This window comes from Trichomycterus rosablanca, chromosome 26, assembly GCF_030014385.1.
Source record: "Trichomycterus rosablanca isolate fTriRos1 chromosome 26, fTriRos1.hap1, whole genome shotgun sequence".
NCBI classification, from domain to species: domain Eukaryota; kingdom Metazoa; phylum Chordata; class Actinopteri; order Siluriformes; family Trichomycteridae; genus Trichomycterus; species Trichomycterus rosablanca.
The window spans coordinates 1,713,819-1,732,662 of NC_086013.1; the positions used below are offsets into that span (position 1 = coordinate 1,713,819).

Sequence of the window (18,844 nt, forward strand, 5' to 3'; positions counted from 1 at the left end):
ATGGGAGAACATGCAAAAGTCCTTACAGACAGTAAACAGGTAAACGGGCATCAGTATCATCTAGTGTGATCTCTTCAGTCCACCTGCGGGTTGCCACTTCCTCACTGACTATAAACCTCCACCTGAACCAAATGTTTCTCGCTTCTGTATGTACAGTTCACTAAAACAGCGCCGGACGCCAAAAGTATGCGGACGCCTGACCGCGAGCTGGTTGTACTTCCCATTCTAAACTGTGGAAGTGAATACGGAGCCCTCCAACCATTTGCAGCTCTAACAGAACATACTCTTCGTTCTCCTGCAGTCAAAGAGATTTGTTAGGTCAGGCACTGATGATGGCAATCGACAGTCCAGTTCATCCCAGTGCTGTCCAGTCTGGTTCTGTGCAGGCCACTGGGATTCCTTCACACCAAATGTATTTACTTGTATGTTAATGGCCCGTCGCAAACAATTCATCATTGATGCTTCGCATAAAAGCATTGCAACAGGAGCAGCTACACACCTGAACTCAGTGATCAGTAGGGGCGCCCAAATACTTTTGACCATATGGTGAATATCAGTAAAAAGGAGTTTGAAGATTACAAAAGCAGTTGGTTTTGAATGGAAGTGAGTTTCTCTGGATTGAGTGGGAGGTGAAAACAGTTCTTATTTTTATGATTAAAAAGTGTTTTGAACAGACGTGGGTTTTTTCACCTCCAGTAAATAAAAACATCAGCATCATTAAACGCTGCAGGTCCCTTTAATATTATTTCTTTATCATGAGGTGTGAGATTTCTTCATGCATGTAAAAAAAAAGCCCCACGTCGTGAAACTGAAACAATGGTAGTGTGTATATATATACAGCAGCCCAGTAGACTTCACTACACACACACACACTAAGGTGAGTGTTAACGGCTGCTGTGAGTCTGATGATGATCTAGAGCTTTACTGATCGATGCTGTGATTAGGATGTATTAAATGTATACATGTATTATACTATTGTTATACTGTTATTATACTATTATACTACTATTATACTATATACTACTTCTAATACAACTACTGATGATACTGGTGTTATTGATCCTGTGTGGTTTCTCTATCATCTACTGCTATTAAATTTGATCTTTGGATATTGTGATGTAATAAGATTTAGTTGCTATGGAGATGATACAGGGTGAATATTGTGATGTAATACGAATTTGTCACTACGGAGACGATATAGGGTGAATATTGTGATGTAATAAGCTTTTGTCGCTTTGGAGATGATATAGAATGGAATTTGTGATGTAATAAGATTTCGTCACTATGGAGACGATATAGAATGGATTTTGTGATGTAATACGAACTTGTCCCTAAGGAGACGATATAGGGTGAATATTGTGACGTAATAAGATTTCGTCGTTATGGAGATGATACAGGGTGAATATTGTGATGTAATACTTTGCGACTGTGTGTGTTAGATGGCGTGGAGCAGGACTTCAATCTGCCTGTGGCTCTTCCTGGCGCTGTTCGATCACCTTTGCTGTTTCCCCCTGAGCCGTCGGAGGCCCTTCACCAACTCCCTCCAACTGACGCGCACCCTACGCACCAGAGTAAACCAGCTCCTTCTGGGATACGTAAGTGACCGAAGAATCACAAACATCTGAAGGGTTTTGGGTCTTGGGCTTGACAAAGGATTTCATTGCAAATTTGGTTTTAAAGGGGTTTTGTGCAGAGCGAGGGTGCTAAAAACTGTCATTCCTATTAGATTTTCTTAATAAAACAAAAAACATTTATAAAAATAATACAGATTTAAAAAAGATATATTTATTAAATTAATGTAATAAATAAAATAGTATTCTTTTTATTTTTAATGGTAATAAATATTATAATTAAAATTATAATAGAATTATTAATACATGGTTTACATAAATTTATAAAAAAAAACATATTTTCATAATAAATATTTGTAGTAAAATAATAATAATAAAATAAATGTAGTAAAAGCATTATTATTATTAGTGTTATTGGCATTATTAATGTAAATATTATATATTTATAATAATTAATTTAATAATAATAATAATAACTATCATTGTATAAAAATATATGTTTTAATAATAAACATTTATTTATGTAAATAAATGTAATACAAGTATTATTATAATATGTACAATATATAATTATAATTATGAATATCATTATAATTATGTAATAATTATATAATTATTAATATTTTTATTACATTATTTTTATTACATATTTTAATAAATTGATAAACTCTCTCTCTCTCTGAATATTTACTTAATAAAATATAACTTATATATAATGTTTAGGGTAAAGTGAAATTTCTGTTTTGTCTGCCGTGCAGAAGCTGGAGTATTTCGCTGATCAACACTTTGAACACCGGACGTTCGTACTGGCATCTCTACCATCAGCCACCATGAACTATCGAACCTGGCTGCAGATGCAGGTGTGTGTGTGTGTGTGTGTGTGTGTGTGTGTCCTGTTTCTTTGTGCTCATACTGTGGAACATGGTGTAAATCTTCTTGCTGTCTGCAGGACGCCCAGCGTTTGTCCGGCGCCTCTCGTGATCTCCAGATTTACTGGCGGCACCTGGAGCTTCAGCTTCAGAAGATGAACCAAGAGAAGACACAAGGCCGCCTGTGCCAAAGCATGCTGAGAATTCAGCTGGACCTGCGCGACCTCATGAGACAGGTGAACGCCCAGGTACGTACGCACTGGCATGAGCACGGTCTTTCTATACAATGATTTCTATACAGCCAGAAGGTTTAGGTGCTAGAAAATTCTAAAACAGGTGGATGAAATAAATCATATTTAATACATTTATTATATTCTGTTAACTTGTGGCAACAGTTTAGGGAAGGCCCCTTTCTTTTGTAGAATGGCTGTGCCCCCCTGTATGAAGCATAAAGTCTGTAAAGTCATCGCTGAACAAGTTTTGTGAACAGACCTCGTGACCTTAACCCCATTTAACACCTTTGTGATTAATTGGAATGTTGTTTTTTGTCCACTTTCGGTTGACAGTACTGTGACCGTATACAGTCTAAGCAGTTAAGGGTTAAGGGCCTTGCTCAAGGGCCCAACAGTGACAACCTGGCAGTGGTGGGGCTTGAACCATTGATTACTAGTCCAGTACTTTAACCTCTGGGCTTCAACTGCTCTTATATTTAAAATCACTGTGATTTGGACCTGCAGGAAACTTTCAGAAGTTCTCTGAGAAGCAAAATCTATGATTTTCCGTAGCAGTTTCAGTCTCCTCTCTCGCTCTCGCTTGTGTGACTCTTTCCTAATGATGAGTATAATGATGAGTAAGCATCACACCAGATCAGTTTCATTGCAAAACAGGGGGCAGAACTTCAGACTGCACCGAAATGTACCGAAATTCCTTGGGAACTTCTGGGGTTCTTCTGATCAGGAGGTTTTTTTTAAGACTTTCCCAAGATCTTATAAACACTGAGACACACATTTACAAAAATCAAGAGCATTCAGGCAATACTTACAGCGTAGGGTCCATTTCTGGGAAATGTAAATAATAAGCACTGGTGAAACAGGCAAACAGGCAGTGAATGATGAAGCCTCGAGTCTCCTAGCTTGGCTAGCAGTTTAATTGATGAAGAAGACGCCATCCCTCTTAGCCCTAGTGTTTGTATACGGTATTTGAATGGCTCCTGCATCACCAGAGTCCTTGACCAATCAAAATGACCCTAATAGACCAAATAGGAAACGAAGCGAACAACTTACAGCCATTGCTGATCATCTTCATTTTCCTCACAGCTAGCGATTATGAAGACGGGTGCCACCTCGAAATCGACCAGCACTTCCTCACCGACCACGTCTGGCTCATCCAGCACTTGGGCTTCGACCACATTCCAGATCAGATCCTCTCGCTCCAGTGGTTCGAGCCTCGGTTCCACTCCTGACATCCCCAAACCTGTGACCGCAGTGAAGCCCTCGCGTCCCGGATCCTCCAGCTTAACTCCTTCTACCTCAGGCCTGACTTCGACCTCCAGCGGAGAACGGGCCGAACCTGCTAAACCCGCCAAGTTATCCTCGGCTACTTTAACCACGCAGAGTAAAGCGAGGGCCACGGAGTCTGGTCCGTCCAGGTGGGTGTCGCGTCTCGAAGGCTACGTCATCCTTCGGGACCTGGAGCGCTACCTGAGCAGGCTGGTGCGGGATTACGCACTGCTGCAGGCTAAATACAAGCGCAATTAGGTAAACGAGAACCAACCCCCTATCCAACACCCCCCCCCACCCACCCAAAACAAACCCAAAAACTGACACTTTAAAGGCAGAACAACGCTGAGTAGCGTAAACACTGTAATGCAGCAACCGTACCTCAGGTAGTATTTATTTATTTATAATACACTATATGGACAAAAGTATTGGGACACCCCTTCTAATTATCGAATTCACATGTTTCAGCCACAACAGTTGCTAATTATGAAATTATATCATTACGACTTCACATCAACAGTCTAGGGAAGGCCCTTTCCTCTTCCAGCATTATTCTGCCCAATGCACAAAGCAAGAAACCCTGACCCCAGCATCACTCAACATACAAATGCGATCATCTTTTGACTGAATTGGCACAAATTCCCACAGACATACTTTAAAGTCTTGTAAGAATCCTTCTGTTGGTCAGGTGTCTAAATACTTTTGGCCATATAGTGTAGACTGCATTTAAGCTGTGGTCAGTCCTTCATTTAAAAAACCATTGTCCACTTTTACAGTATTAGTGACTGATCTAAGGCAGCTATAACGTCCAGGACGAATCTAAGATGCGCTCATACCTGCCCGAACGCAAACCACATATCTGTCAGGGTTTAAGGACTGAGTCCAGACTAAACGGCTACTAGTCTCCAACCTTTTTACAGAAAAGCACCGAGTCCATAAATTAATAGCAAAATTACATCTTTAAACTCTGGGAGCAGCACATAAATGTCCAGCAGACGAATTAATGAATGTGTAAAAGTATTTATAAATATTTATTAATGTTGGTCTGCGACTGCAAGTCTCAAATACAAGTGCAACAGCGACTCCTACTGTCTAGCTGAGGAAGTACAGAGAGCACAGCGTGTTCCTCCTGACATGTTGTGGCTCCCTGTAAAAATCCTTTACTGGTTGGTAGACGAATGTGGTCGGTGACTCCACATGTTCCAGAGGGGGCGCGCTAACGCCTGCAGCAGGGGTCAAAACATATGAAGGAATTGGATATATCCAAACAATTGTGTCTTGTATTTGAGCACATTGTGAACATTGAATTCAAGTTGCGGATCGCAGGCGGTTTGCTTTGCTAGTTGAGCATTTAGGTTTCGAACCCTAGCAACGCGTTTGCACTTTAATATGAGACGCGGTGGAGGAATTAGCACTGACCAAACTGAAGGATCATGCGCTTAAATACAAAAAAAGATCAAAGCAATAATGATTAAAAATAAATACATAAATAAATCTGCACCAATCGGCATGAAAGCTCTTCCACATTCTGGTCCATCTGAGCGCACTCGTGGCTTTTTCTGTAGGTCTAGACCTCAGGTTCAGGGATTTTTGTTTCTTATTTTTAGAAATATTAATAATATTATTTAAGAAATACTGTGAATGAAAGAAAAACGAGACCAAGTCCGTGTTGCACTTTGTAAAATACGTTTTGTTTTAGCGAGTGGTCGTTCAACCGACACACTTCCTGCAATCGTACCGTCAGATCATCTCGGTATTTCCCCAACAAACCCAAACTTCCTCCTGGAAACGGCCAATCGGCGAACGGCGGCAGCGGTGGTTTTTGTACAGCTACTCCCCCGTACTTTCCACCCTCAGGCTTTTATTTATTACAATATTTATTATTTATTTATTTAATATGAGTGTTTCAGTAATTGTGTTTGATGTGAAGTGTTTATAACAATACGACGTTTACAATGAAACGTGTTTCTGTGTGTTTTTTATTTTTGATATTTTTATTTTTATATAACGTTTATTATGCAAATACTGGAAAAAATTTTGCAAATAAAAATTCTGTGCATTTACAGTCGTGTGTGAGTCTAAATACGAATCCAGATTATTTGTTTACACTTGTAATGGACGTGTATGAGGACAGCGGTCACTGGTTCAGCTGCCAACTTGCCACTGTTTGGCCCTCAAGCAAGGCCCTTAGCCTTTAATTGCTTGGATTATGTGGTTTTATTCTGAGGCTACCGTTTGAATTAATAGGCTGTTTTAAGCCCCCACAGAAAGAGCTCTAGTACCACCCATTCACCCTACTGTGAGAGCTCTAGTACCCCCATTTACCCCACACTGAGAGCTCTAGTACCACCCATTCACCCTACTCTGAGAGCTCTAGTACCCCCATTTACCCCACACTGAGAGCTCTAGTACCCCCATTTACCCCACACTGAGAGCTCTAGTACCACCCATTCACCCTACTGTGAGAGCTCTAGTACCCTCATTCACCCTATTGTAAGAGCTCCAGTACCCTCATTCACCCCACTGTGAGAGCTCTAGTACCGGAGTACTTGTTGGCATTTCCTGTGTGGTTGTGGCATTTCTGACTGTGACTCTACAGCGTAACGTCCTCAATTAAACAGTCGTAAATTTTGGGTGTTTAAGTTCGAAAACCTAAATATTTGTATTTAAAACAAATACTATTCTGACTTTACAAGGAACGAGAGTGAATTCAGCTCTATAAAGTGAATATTGAAGCTCTTGGCAGACGTATGAGTACCTGTTAAAACACGTCACATAAGGAATTTTCTATTTCACAATAAACACATATAAAAAGGTGGATTATCAAAATTATACTTTGATTCGTTATGATAGTGAACGCTGAGGCAGAATGAAAGTGATACAGGGCCGGATTACGAGACGTGTCCTGTCTGAAGGAGAAAATTTCCAGAAACAACAGGGGATGAGTTTATCTGATGGGAAATGTGATGGAAATGGTGATGACTGAGGCAGGCTGGGGGGTCTGTGGACGGTGTCAAATGTGGAACACACGTTCCTTAAAACTAAGGGTGCATTCACATGCATTCTCTGCTTTGTTCAGCACTCGGCTTGAGCGGTAAAACATCATCAGAGTGTGAATATGAGACGAATCTGCATTAGTGTGGAATAAGGTGCAGATCCAGGGTTACAGCTCCACATGTATCTGTGTTTATCTGGATTTTCCTCCCTGTTTCACTTTTAAACTTGTGTTACAGCTCGAGCTTCTGAGAAACTGTGAGAATCAGAATCAGCTTCTCCCAGAGTCTAAAACGCTTCTGGTTCAAAATAAAGCTTAACGTGGTTTAATGTAGTAAAAGAAGGAGACAGGAGCACTAAACTTCTCTTCATTATTACTGCTCATAAGTTCCTCCACTAATCAACTGTTTTAATACAATAAGTCACGTTAAACTTTGTTCGTACAGCTTGAGTCGCTTTACTACATCGGATTAAGCAGTTCGTCTCATTGGAGGAGCCTTGAAAAGGTCGGCAGTAATCATGTCAATGCTTCCTTAGACCTCCTCCACCACACTTCACAGCTAGTATCGTGCTAGCTATCATGAGGCGTTTTTAAATCATTCAGGATGAGCAGAATTAAAAACAGAACACAGTAAGTGGGTTTTCATGAAGTGCTCAGTGATTTACTGCATCAGACAAACATACAACGTGATCGATGCTTCGTGGTGAATTAAAAACACGCCGGAAATAAAACGAGGTTTAAAACATAAAGCGAATCTTATATTCTCACTGTCTGTTCAAACGAAGTGTGTAAAGGTTCCTACAGAACTATTCAAACTCATGATAGCAAGCTCATCGACGTGACGTGACGTGATTAAAAGTCCAAAATGTTACGTGAAATACATCTCTGTGTACGTTTGGTTAGTCTGGTGATGTGATAAACCTGTAAACAGATAAAAATTGATAAAAAATATGAAGTGTTAGTGGCGCACGATCAGAAACGGTCACAAACACATAGAGCCGCGTGGTGATTGGCTGGAGTGGATCGTTCCTCAGTAAAAACGACGGTCCGTGGTGAGCGATCTAGCCCTGTGGCGAGCTGGTTGACGGGTGATCACACGCTGTTGTTGGTTAATGGTGCCGTCTGGAACAAAACACAACACAAAACAGATTATCGAACCTCAAGCTGTTATTTCTAAATATATCACAAAATAATCATAATTCTTTTAAAGTAGACAGGAATAAATACACCCTGTCATCTACTTCATCACTATTTCATCTATACAGCTGGGAAACAGCATCCCAGCTGTAAAATATGGTGGTGATAGCATCACATCATGCAGATGCTTTTGTGTGTGTGTGTGTGTGTGTGTGTGTGTGTGTGTGCGTGTCTCACCACAATCAGGTGTCCGTTTTTGCCTTTGACGACTCTCAGCTCCGCCCCAGAAGTAAAGTCGATCGCACCCTCTTTACCACGAGCGATCGCGAACTTAATACTGATTAAAACAAACACATTAAAAAATGTCGACCTTAAGTTCCTAAGCCACTTCCAAACACACACACACACCTACCTGTCCTGGCTGACGTTGACGATGTGTATCTTGTCTGCCATCATGGCGAGTTTAGTGACGGCCTCGATCACGTGGTTGCACTGCAGCACCAGGTCGCCCTAAACGCAGAGAGCGTGACGTTCACAAGCCGACCAGATTTACACCACTAAACGTGAGCGTGGCGCCTCTTACCTTCTTCTTACTGTCGGTCGTGGGGACGTGCAGGATGAAGAATCCGTCGCTCAGGGAACTCACAGAGACGCCTACAGACAGACAGACAGACAGTGTGTTGTTTTCGGCTGCTAGTGTGCTTAGGGATCACCTTAGCAACCCTCCTATTTTCATCCAAGCTTGGGACCTGCACTGACAAGCGCACCTAGCAATGACATCTACAGACGTGTGTCCTCCCTGTAGCTGTTTATAGTTTATGTGTTTAGATCATTTATTAGGATTTCTGTATATGGGCGTAATTGTTTTTTTACTGGATGGATAAAGGTTAACTGTAGTGACCGTTCTTACCCAGCAGTGAGTTGTAGTCGATGCGCTGCTTGATTTTGGACTCCTGAACGATGATGACCGAAGAGCCGGTCATCAGCAGCTGTCGCGGCCGAGCACGGAAACCACGCCGGTCGTATTTGATGACCGACACGCCATACTAACAAAAAAAGGAACATTTTCTTAGGATTAGAGTCAAACACCACACTGACACTGACCTACACTGTACACTATACTGGTCAAAAGTATGTGGACACCTGACCATGACACATGAGCTTGCTGAACATTCCATTACAAGAACCTGGGCATCAGTACGGACATAAGATTGATAGATCAACAAATTATTGTTTTTTTTTATTAGATAGATATAATATATATAATATAATCCCACCCTCTCCTCAATGAACAGAACAGAATGGCGCCCCCTAGTGCTCCGGTGCCAATGGAATTGACTCGATTGCAAGAAAAGCACATCATTAAGGCATCTAATAAAATCTGAAACATTGATGTCATTGATGATGTGTTAATCATTTAATTTCACACAGTTTTATTCAGGGAGTTCAAATTCACTCTTACCTTCACCTTGTTTTCGCTTCCGAGTGTCTGGTGCACTTTCAGGTTGATCTCTTCATTCTCTGTACAGACAGCGCCAAGGTTTTACCAACGTTAAACATATAGAGTGCTCATACAGACGACAATTTATAGTACAAATGTAAATAATTTAGCAGGTTAAGTCTGGAGGCTCTAGAATATTTTCTACATGGTCAGAACCAGGTAGCCAAAAAACACTAAAACCCCGTGGGTGTGGAGGCTGAAATGGTAATAAGACGCCACGCCCTTTTATTATCTACAAAGAAGCTACAATTAAGCGTCAGTGACAACGCAAAGCTGGTGCCTCCCAGTGGCTAAGGTGTTTGGCCACCCCATATCAGATGTCAGCCAACCATGGCCATGCAGACGCTCAACTGGCTGATAGCACCACTGAGATTCAAACCCTTGGATTCCCAAATTTCAGAAGTAGCGCTGCACCACCAGAGTTATGATTTTTGGGGACTGAATGAAGGAAGTCAGTTCAGTACAATGTTGTGTGTGAGTGTGTTTGAACCCTACCCAGTCTGGTGCCTACAAACAGCTTAGACACACTTTGAGGGTAGTTGTCCTTCTGACCCCTGAAGATGCCGCTGGCCACAACCTTCTGCTCCAGCTGCACGGACAGGAAGAGAAAGCATGAGAATCCGTGTGGGGTTTCCGCCAGTGTGTGTGTGTGTGTGAGTTTTTTCGATGCGTCTGTAGTTTTTGAGGAATGTGGTTGTGTTTTACTCAGCTTCCCGTTTCACTCGTGGATTTATATGTTGTTGTTGTTGTTGTGGTTCACCTGGTTCTTCCACTCGGCCTGGATTTTCCTGCAGTAGTCGTTCACCATGTTGCGCATGCACAGGCGGTGCAGATACACGGAGGCCTGCGGAAAGCACACACACGGCTTGAGAAGAAAGAAGAAATGAAAAGCTCGGCTTGAGTGTTCGAGTGTGAAACTGGCGCTCATTGAGGGCTTCAAAATTTCCATTGTAAGAAACTGTAAATCACAGGTGTCCTGAATGTCCCCCGTAGTGCAACTGTTCTTGTGGTTTGGCTCATAGTTACATTAAATTGCTTAGAAAATCTTAATAAATACCCGACCATGAGCACTGTAATACTTATTTAAATTAAACATACCCACTTCCCTCTGAACTAAGTGTAAAAATATTCATTTTTCCAGCGCGCCTGAAATCTTATGCATTCTCTGTCTAGTTTTCGTTACTTTTGAGACCCCACGTTTATCCAAAAACTTGGGAACGTTAATGTTTTAAGATAGGGGAGCGTTTTAGATTCGTTTTATGCGATAGCGACACCCAGAGTTCAAACACTTCAAGCAGTTAAAAAAAAAAATCCGATTAATAAATGGTTTAACACTTTTAATGGTAAATCGCAGGTCTCTTGAACGCACCCCGATGCCGCTGTTATTAGCATGTTGTGGCTAAACTGTTTATGTGGTTCAATTTTTTAATTAGATTAAATTTCATGGAAAATTTAATAAATGTGATCAGTAAAGACAGCTCGCATATATACATGTGCTATATGGCTAAAAGTATTCAGACACCAGACCGTAAACCCTAGTTCAAAAAGCCCTGTGTGATCATTTAGCTAGAACAACAACCGCTCTTCTGAGAAGGCTTCTCACAAGACTTAATTATGTCTAAGTGTGGGAATTTGTGCCCATTCAGTCAAAATATGACAGTATTTGTAAGGCTGGGTGCTAATGTGCGTCAAGAAAGTCTCAAATAATGTTCCAATTCATCCCTAAGCTGATGTTAATAACGATAGATGGTTATACTGTAGATGAGATAACTGAGATCGTCCACCGTACTTAACCACAGAGTTTTAGAGTTTTCAGCTTGAGTGTTTGTTGCCAAAAAGCTCAGTTTTTGTCTGATCTGACCACAGAATCAGAACCAATCCAAATCTCAAATAGCATCAATCAAAATTACTGAGTTTCAATACTGTGTGTAAAGTTTTGGGACAGTGGTAGTAGCCTAGTGAGTAGAGCTTTGGGCTATCAATCAATAGATTGTCAGTTCAAATCCAGGCTCTGCTATGCAGCCACTGTTGGGCCCTTGAGCAAGGCCCCCTGCGCTCTGACTCCAGCTTCCAAACAAGCTGAGATTTGTGGAAAAAGCATAGCATCACATTACATTGTACTGTATGCATGTATATTTATATGACAAATAAAGGCGTTCTATTTCTTATCGCACCTCTTCCAGAGACGGTGGCGGTATGGGCCAGTTCCTGTCCAGAACGCTTCTCGGCAGGTTTCGCTTGATGGTCATCAAGTACGAGAAGCGCACATGATCCAGGAAGAACTCGTTCTCTGGGCAGCGAGACTCATGCCTCAAAATGAAGCCTCTGATAAACCTAGCAAATAGAAAGAAAGAAAAAAAAAGAGATTCAGTAGATAATAAAATATATTTTTTATTGATTCTGACCTTCAGCTGACCGTGATATCCGCCTTTTAACAAATACTCACGCTCGAATGGTGTTTGCGGCTTGTCTGCGGCGCCTGGCTCTCCTCTGCCCTTTCACCCCTCTCCACCAGGACTGAATCGTGATCACTGTGAGGAGACAGAAACCAAGTAATGCACAAACGCAGAGACGTCACGCTAATACAAGAATCCTAAAATGAACCGGAACATTAACTGAGGCTTTCTTGTCCAGCATGGTGCAGATGAAAAGAAGCAGTCGGTAATGCAAAATTGTCAGCGGGGGTGTGTGTTAGTAACGACTCTCTTCAATCAGGAGTGGACGTCTGCTGTGAAACTATTTTTGTAAGTCTAAGCCTAAGTAACGAACCAATTAAACCGTCTGCTTCCTGATTGGTCACTCACCTGCACGTCGGATGCGCTGGTATTTGGATCGTTCCCGGTAGCCTCTCCAACACTTCTGCAGTATGATTGCTGCACATAAAAACCATTTCATGTTTCATTTCTATTTTCTCAGAACAAAAGTATTGTTATAATATAATTATTACTATTATTATTACTACTGCTATTATTATTATATTATATATATATTATTTTTAATGCTCCTCATCTCCACTTGTACTCACAGATTGTCGGCCTCTTCAGCTCCAGAGCGTCCTCAGTGCGGAAGAGGGTTTTTGGAAAGCGAATGAAGATTTTTGACCTGATCAGAAAGACAAAAAATAGGTTTTAATGTCTTTTAATCTAATTTAATCCAGTTTAGTCGTATCCAATTTCCCGATCATATTTCACCTCTTCTGATTCAGACCTCTTCTGATTCTGACCATCGATCAGCCAGCAGAGGGCATAACTGCAGCACTTATAAGGAAACCCTACGACCTTCCCTCCCTCAGACCAGCCAATCGTTGTGCCACACACACTCACACTCACCTGCCCAGTTTATACTCCTCTGGTTTGTAATCCAGGTGTTTCACTAGTGTGTAGACGCCTTCTGATAGGCTCCCCTGCCAGTTCGGCCAAGTGTCTGGACACAAAGGTTTATACCTAAACTCACACACAAGGGAATAAATAATATGTTATTCTGTACACTGATACACAGTTATACAAGGAGTGTGTGTGTGTGTGTGTGTCTGTGTGTGTTACCTTTGAAGAAAAGCCTCAAAGCTTCTTCTGTACGCAAATCCCGCTCTTCTCACTCTCAGATTCTCCATCAAGCCCAGGTACTTCACCTGGTGTCTGACCAGCACCTCCTCAAACTTTTCTACACACACACACACACACACAAGCTAACACCCAAAAACTAGGGGGCTGTTTTAAGTAAGACCAATCAATAGATATATATATTTAAAAATTATATCGTATGCGTGTCCACACCTGGCTGTTTGAAGTCGTTGGGTTTGATGCAGCGGATGTACGACGGCTCCTTGGACATCAGGATCTCCATGAGCTTGGTCAGGCTCAGCTTGAACTGGGTCGCAGCCTGTAGCCACAAAACAGGGTTCAGAGAGGGTGGAGATCAAGCAGACAGATTCAGGAGCATGTGAGTTTATGTATCATTTTGGGGCTGGATGATGGGTGGATGGATGGATGGATGGATGGATGGTGAGAGTTTGTATGTTGGTGTCTCACCGTCTCAGGTCTCCTCTGGTCTGTCAGTTCGTCTAGATGAAAACACTCCTTCACTATCTGATTGTTTGACTGGCACATCACCTGTGACACATCGAAGAGGATGGAAATAAACGTACAGCAATTCATTATAGATGAAAAAAACAACACACACACAAACACACACACATTATTACCGCTTTTAAGTTTCGGTAGAGAAGGTCGTTATTTTTGTCCAGGAATCCTGTAAGGAAGATGAGCAGAAAAGAGATGAGACGTGTAACAATGTTCTAATGGAGCAATAGAGATGGATGGATGGATGGATGGATGGATAGATGGGTGGATGGATGGAGGAATGGATGGATGGGTAGATGGATAGATGGGTGGATGGATGGATGGATGAGTGGGTGGATGGATAGATGGTTGGATGGGTGGATGGATGGATGGATGAGTGGGTGGATGGATAGATGGTTGGATGGGTGGATGAATGGATGGATGGATGGATGGGTAGTTGGATGGATAGATGGATGGATGGATGGATGGGTGGGTGGGTGGATGGATGGATGGATGGGTGGATGGATGTATGGGTGGATGGATGGATGGATGAATCTTACCATTCACGTTGTAGTTGACCTCGCCTGCGTAGTGCAGCAGTCTGAACTCCTCCCGTCCTACAGCTTTGCGGATTTTACCGTTAGCGAGCTTGTGACTGTAACACATCAAATTCAGTTAGAAGCAATAACCATTACAAACACAGCACTTGGCCGAAAGTATGTGGACGCCCCTTATTATACAACCCAACATCTTGGTTCATGTACAAGTCCATGCGTGTACCTACCTGATAAAATGAGGGTGTCCCCCCAGTCTGTCCTCCATCTTCTCCAGGAAGGTGATGTCACTGGCATCGCCGGGCCTCAAACACTCCTCGTCCTGATTTTGATTCAGATCAACGATTCAGTCCGCAGGTTCATCCGGTATTGATGTGAACTTGCACTGAGAGAAACCAAAACTTACCAGGATGGCGATGATGCCTTTGAACTTCTCCTCCACCAATTCACAGATGATTTTGTTGTTGAAGTATTCCACCGTCTCCCACTGTCCACAAAAAGAACAACACTGTCAGGACAAAAGTGATCCCCCTCATGTCCAAAACTCCTGTTCCCTCGCATATAAGTCAAGCCTAAAGTCTCAAACCAAGTCAAGACCAACTATTACTGAGTCAGGACAAGACCAAGACCAACTATTACTGAGTCAGGACAAGACCAAGACCAACTATTACTGAGGTCAGGTACCGACTTCATGAAGGTACCCCAGACTTCCATGCCAAGTTAAAGGTCATAAAATTGAGATGGCGGTTGAGACACACACAGATACACACCCCGATGCCTTCAGACTCGTACTCCTCCTGCTCGCTCTTCAGCGTCAGTTCGATGAAGAGCTGCTGCAGCTTCTCGTTGCAGTAATTAATGCAGAACTGTTCAAAGCTACGGCGCGAGAGGACACAGAAGAGTGCAGTAAACACAAAACTTCCACAAAATCTCATTCAAGTAAGAGTCAGAGTCAATTTTAATTGGCTAATGCACCCTAATTTTGAGACTTCAATACAAAAAGAGTGAGATCAGTGAAGGTCAGAGACGTGGTCAGACCTGTTGTGCTGAAAGACTTCAAAGCCGTAGATGTCCAGCAGGCCGATGACTGAGGAGCACTTGCTGGTGTAGTACACTTCATCCTGTAAACACAGTAAAAAATTTATAATAATTATAAAGGCAGGACAGAGCAATAATGTGCTGCAGTTTTCTCCACTAGAGGGCGACACAGGCAAAAACAAAATCTGTTAAAGAGCGTTTACGTACCAGCGGATGGGACATGAACAGTAAAACAAGGCAGTCGGATTTTAATGACAGAGCCAATCATGTCTGTGGTCTATCCAGCCGGTCTATAGCAAATCTACGAATCAAACTAACCATCAGGACATTTTTTTTTTAAGATAAGGCAACACTTTAGGTTTTCTGACCCAAACAGAGCAAAGTGACCACTGTCCAGATACTCTGTACTTAAGGATGATTGCTTGAACAGATTTAAGCTGATTATAAACAGCTCGACTTGCGATTCCTAAAAATCTAATATCTGCTTTGTCGTTGTATGACGCCCCTGGAGCAGACAGGGTTAAGGGCCTTGCTCGAGGGTCCAACAGAGCTTGGATTTATACCAGATTTGAATCTGACTGATAGCCCAAGGCTCTACCCACTAGGCTACCACTGTCACATTTATTTATATCTGCTAATCAGGAAAAAAAAACTGACAAGCATTTATGAGACTTCAGCAGAAAGTGAAACGTAAAATTAATTGGAGTTTTGGACGAAGACGGAACTTATTACTAATCCCGACTGCCACCACATGCCATGTGTCCATTCCAGCTGTACGTAAACCTTTAACCTCATGCGTATGATTTTTTAAGAGTGGGAGGGGCTGTCAGACCGGGAAGGCCAGCGATTGGTTGATCTTCTGGACGAGCCAGGTAAAGGTGCGCCCATATATGGCTTTGGCCAGGGCATCGCGTGCTGAGAGAGCCTGCTCGAGGGTCAGCGGTCCGATCATCTGCAAACCACACAGACGGAGACACAAAATACAGCGTACAGATTTACTGTCTATAACTAAAACATCATGTCTATGTGTCTAAAAGTATATGGACACCTCATTCCAAAAAACTCCTCCCTTTACTTATTTGGGAAAGGGAGGGTGTGGGAATTTGTGCAGGTTTAGTCAAACAACTGGTTTTCAGTCATTTCATCCATCCTAGTTAGAAGTGGTGTCCAGATACTTTTGACTGTTTGGTGCGTGTTACCTCTTCGTCTTTGGCGACAATCTTCTTGTGCGTCAGAGCTTCACTCAGGGTCGATCCCTTCACCCCCAGCAGCTGACAAAACAACACAGATGTGATGATGTATTAAATAAACGCAGGTTCTCCAGCGCTGTGTTATGAACCTCTGCGTGATGCAACCTGCTGCATCAGCACTGCAGTAAACGCTGGATCAAAGCAGAGAAAATTCATTTATGCTCTGACCTGAAGGTACGAGGCACGAGTCCAATCTGATTCAGGAAATAAATCACCCCGGGCAAACGAGCAGCGCTTTAAATCAGGGACACGCCTTCACTCCGCTGAGGCAGGTTCCACTACTGACTGAAACACCTTATCGCTACACGTTCTGCACACTAATATAGGTTCCATAATGCTGCACAGACACAAGCTAAAACCTTCTAAAACCTTCTATTCATCAAGAAAGTCTCAGATGGTGTTCCGGTTCATTCCAGAGCTGTTGAGTGGGGCTGAGGTCAGGACACTGTGCAGGACACTGGAGTTTCTAGGCTTTTTAATTCGAGCTTTTTTCACGTCTTTATATAATTTGCTTTATGCACAGGGGCACAGTCATGCTAGAACCGGAAAGGGCCTTCCCTAAACTGCTAAACTGTTGCTGCAAAGTTGGAAGCATAGAATCTCCTTTATATAACTGATTTATTACACCTGTTGGCCACTGCTGTGAATTAAAAAATTAAAAGGGGCGTCCCAATACTTTCTGCCATATAGTGTATCAGTAATGATCAAGCTGAGAGACGTTTGATTCGTCTGAATCAGATTTTCAGATTCGTTTGAGATTTGATTCACTTGACTCAGATTGTCAGATTTGTTAGACTTTTGATTCGTCTGAATCAGATTTTTAGACTCGTTTGAGATTCGATTAGTCTGAATCAGATGTTCAGATTAGTTTGAGATTTGATTCGTCTGAATCAGATTTTCAGATTAGTTTGTGATTTGATTAATCTGAACCAGTTTTTTAGATTCATTTGAGATTTGATTCGCCTGGATCCGACTTTCAAATTCATTTGAGATTTGATTCGTCTGAATCAGATTTTTAGACTCATTTGAGATTTGATTCGTCTGAATCAGAATTTCTGATTTGTTTGTGATTTGTCTGAATCAGATGTTCAGAATCGTTTGAGATATAATTCACTTGAATCAGATTTTCAGAGTAGTTTGTGATTTGATTAATCTGAACCAGTTTTTTAGATTCATTTAAGATTTGATTCGCCTGGATCCGACTTTCAAATTCATTTGAGATTTGATTCGTCTGAATCAGATTTTTAGACTCATTTGAGATTTGATTCGCCTGAATCAGATTTTCAGACTCATTTGAGATTTGATTCACCTGAATCAGATTTTCAGATTCGTTTAAGGTTTGATTCATCTGAATCGTTTGAGATATTTCAGATATCTGACGCTTCTGTGCCTCACCTCGGCGAGATACGTGAGCTGAGTCCCTGTGGTCACGTGTGTTTGTCCGTCCTCGTCCTCTCCGAACAGAGTGTTTCCCAGATGCAGAACACTAGCGACCACCTTCAGCAGCTCCTGCAGCAGCAGCCAAAAACCAATAACACAGTCAGACGTGTGTGTACTGTCGTACCGGCGTGTGTTTTCTGTGTGTGTGTGTGTGTGTGTGTGTGTGTGTGTTCGTCTTACGTCCACCTCCTCCACGCTGAAGCCGATGACGGTGAGGGCGTGGCTCATGGTTTTCCAGCTGTTCTTGTCGTTGATGGAGCTCACACGTGGGCAGCTACCCTGATGATGGGCATCAATTCATAATTTAAAACGAGTCACAGTTGACCCACCCACTCCTACCTCACACACACACTCACACACACACACACACTCACACACACACACACACCTTGACCAGGTAGCGGTAGTGCTGCGGGTTGGCCGAGTCCAGTCCTAGCCTCTTCAGCAGTGAGGTGTCGCCGGACTCCAGCATCTGGTAGAAGATGTGGAAGTTCCTCTCTCCGTGGTTCTGGTGCACCACCCGGGATTTTTCCAGCAGGTAGTTCAGGATGTGGCCGCCGATCGGGGCTCCCTGAAGGGCAGAGAGGGGTCAGAACCCGGGGCGTGGCCACAAAACCGTGTATGAATTATATGAATCGAACCTTATAGTCAAACTGCACGTCCATGTACTTCCCGAAGCGACTGGAGTTATCGTTCCGCAGAGTTTTAGCGTTCCCAAACGCCTGCGGGAAAAGAGAACAAAAGGGGATCAGAATATACACAGATCACTGTCCACAGTCCAGCCAGCTTCACATCGTCTGGGCTCAGGGAATCTGTGTATGTAAACCTTTGACCTGTATGTACATTACATGAACAAAAGTATCGGGACACCCCTTTAATCTTACAGATGGAATAAATCAGTTATATAGAGCAATGGTTCAAGGATGTGTGTG

The 18,844-nt window shown here is 42.4% G+C and overlaps 2 protein-coding genes across 3 annotated transcripts in view; one reads left to right on the forward strand and one right to left on the reverse strand.

Annotated features, from left to right (window-relative positions):
• Nucleotides 1-4,197, forward strand: LOC134303691 (uncharacterized). The gene is made up of 5 exons (XM_062989165.1): nt 1-39; nt 1,440-1,595; nt 2,330-2,431; nt 2,521-2,688; nt 3,757-4,197. Exons 1-5 carry the CDS (start codon nt 1-3, stop codon nt 4,195-4,197), a joined length of 906 nt encoding a protein of 301 aa, XP_062845235.1.
• Nucleotides 4,198-7,569: 3,372 nt separating this feature from the next.
• Nucleotides 7,570-18,844, reverse strand: part of myo1ca (myosin Ic, paralog a) — a 21,435-nt gene continuing 10,160 nt past the window's right edge. For both annotated transcript variants that reach the window (XM_062988347.1, XM_062988346.1), the window contains exons 5-32: nt 18,554-18,634; nt 18,301-18,483; nt 18,093-18,191; nt 17,868-17,981; nt 16,422-16,493; nt 16,055-16,174; nt 15,223-15,305; nt 14,955-15,060; nt 14,591-14,671; nt 14,415-14,506; nt 14,191-14,285; nt 13,774-13,820; nt 13,601-13,681; nt 13,346-13,451; nt 13,115-13,232; nt 12,902-13,015; nt 12,598-12,674; nt 12,377-12,445; nt 12,019-12,103; nt 11,747-11,906; nt 10,333-10,416; nt 10,068-10,161; nt 9,534-9,592; nt 8,982-9,117; nt 8,655-8,725; nt 8,484-8,581; nt 8,309-8,408; nt 7,570-8,056 (exon numbers count right to left, since the gene is read on the reverse strand). In XM_062988347.1, the coding sequence (XP_062844417.1) occupies nt 8,027-8,056; nt 8,309-8,408; nt 8,484-8,581; nt 8,655-8,725; nt 8,982-9,117; nt 9,534-9,592; nt 10,068-10,161; nt 10,333-10,416; nt 11,747-11,906; nt 12,019-12,103; nt 12,377-12,445; nt 12,598-12,674; nt 12,902-13,015; nt 13,115-13,232; nt 13,346-13,451; nt 13,601-13,681; nt 13,774-13,820; nt 14,191-14,285; nt 14,415-14,506; nt 14,591-14,671; nt 14,955-15,060; nt 15,223-15,305; nt 16,055-16,174; nt 16,422-16,493; nt 17,868-17,981; nt 18,093-18,191; nt 18,301-18,483; nt 18,554-18,634 (2,655 nt within the window). In that variant the 3' untranslated portion in view covers nt 7,570-8,026. The remainder of the gene's footprint in view (nt 8,057-8,308; nt 8,409-8,483; nt 8,582-8,654; nt 8,726-8,981; nt 9,118-9,533; nt 9,593-10,067; nt 10,162-10,332; nt 10,417-11,746; nt 11,907-12,018; nt 12,104-12,376; nt 12,446-12,597; nt 12,675-12,901; nt 13,016-13,114; nt 13,233-13,345; nt 13,452-13,600; nt 13,682-13,773; nt 13,821-14,190; nt 14,286-14,414; nt 14,507-14,590; nt 14,672-14,954; nt 15,061-15,222; nt 15,306-16,054; nt 16,175-16,421; nt 16,494-17,867; nt 17,982-18,092; nt 18,192-18,300; nt 18,484-18,553; nt 18,635-18,844) is intronic.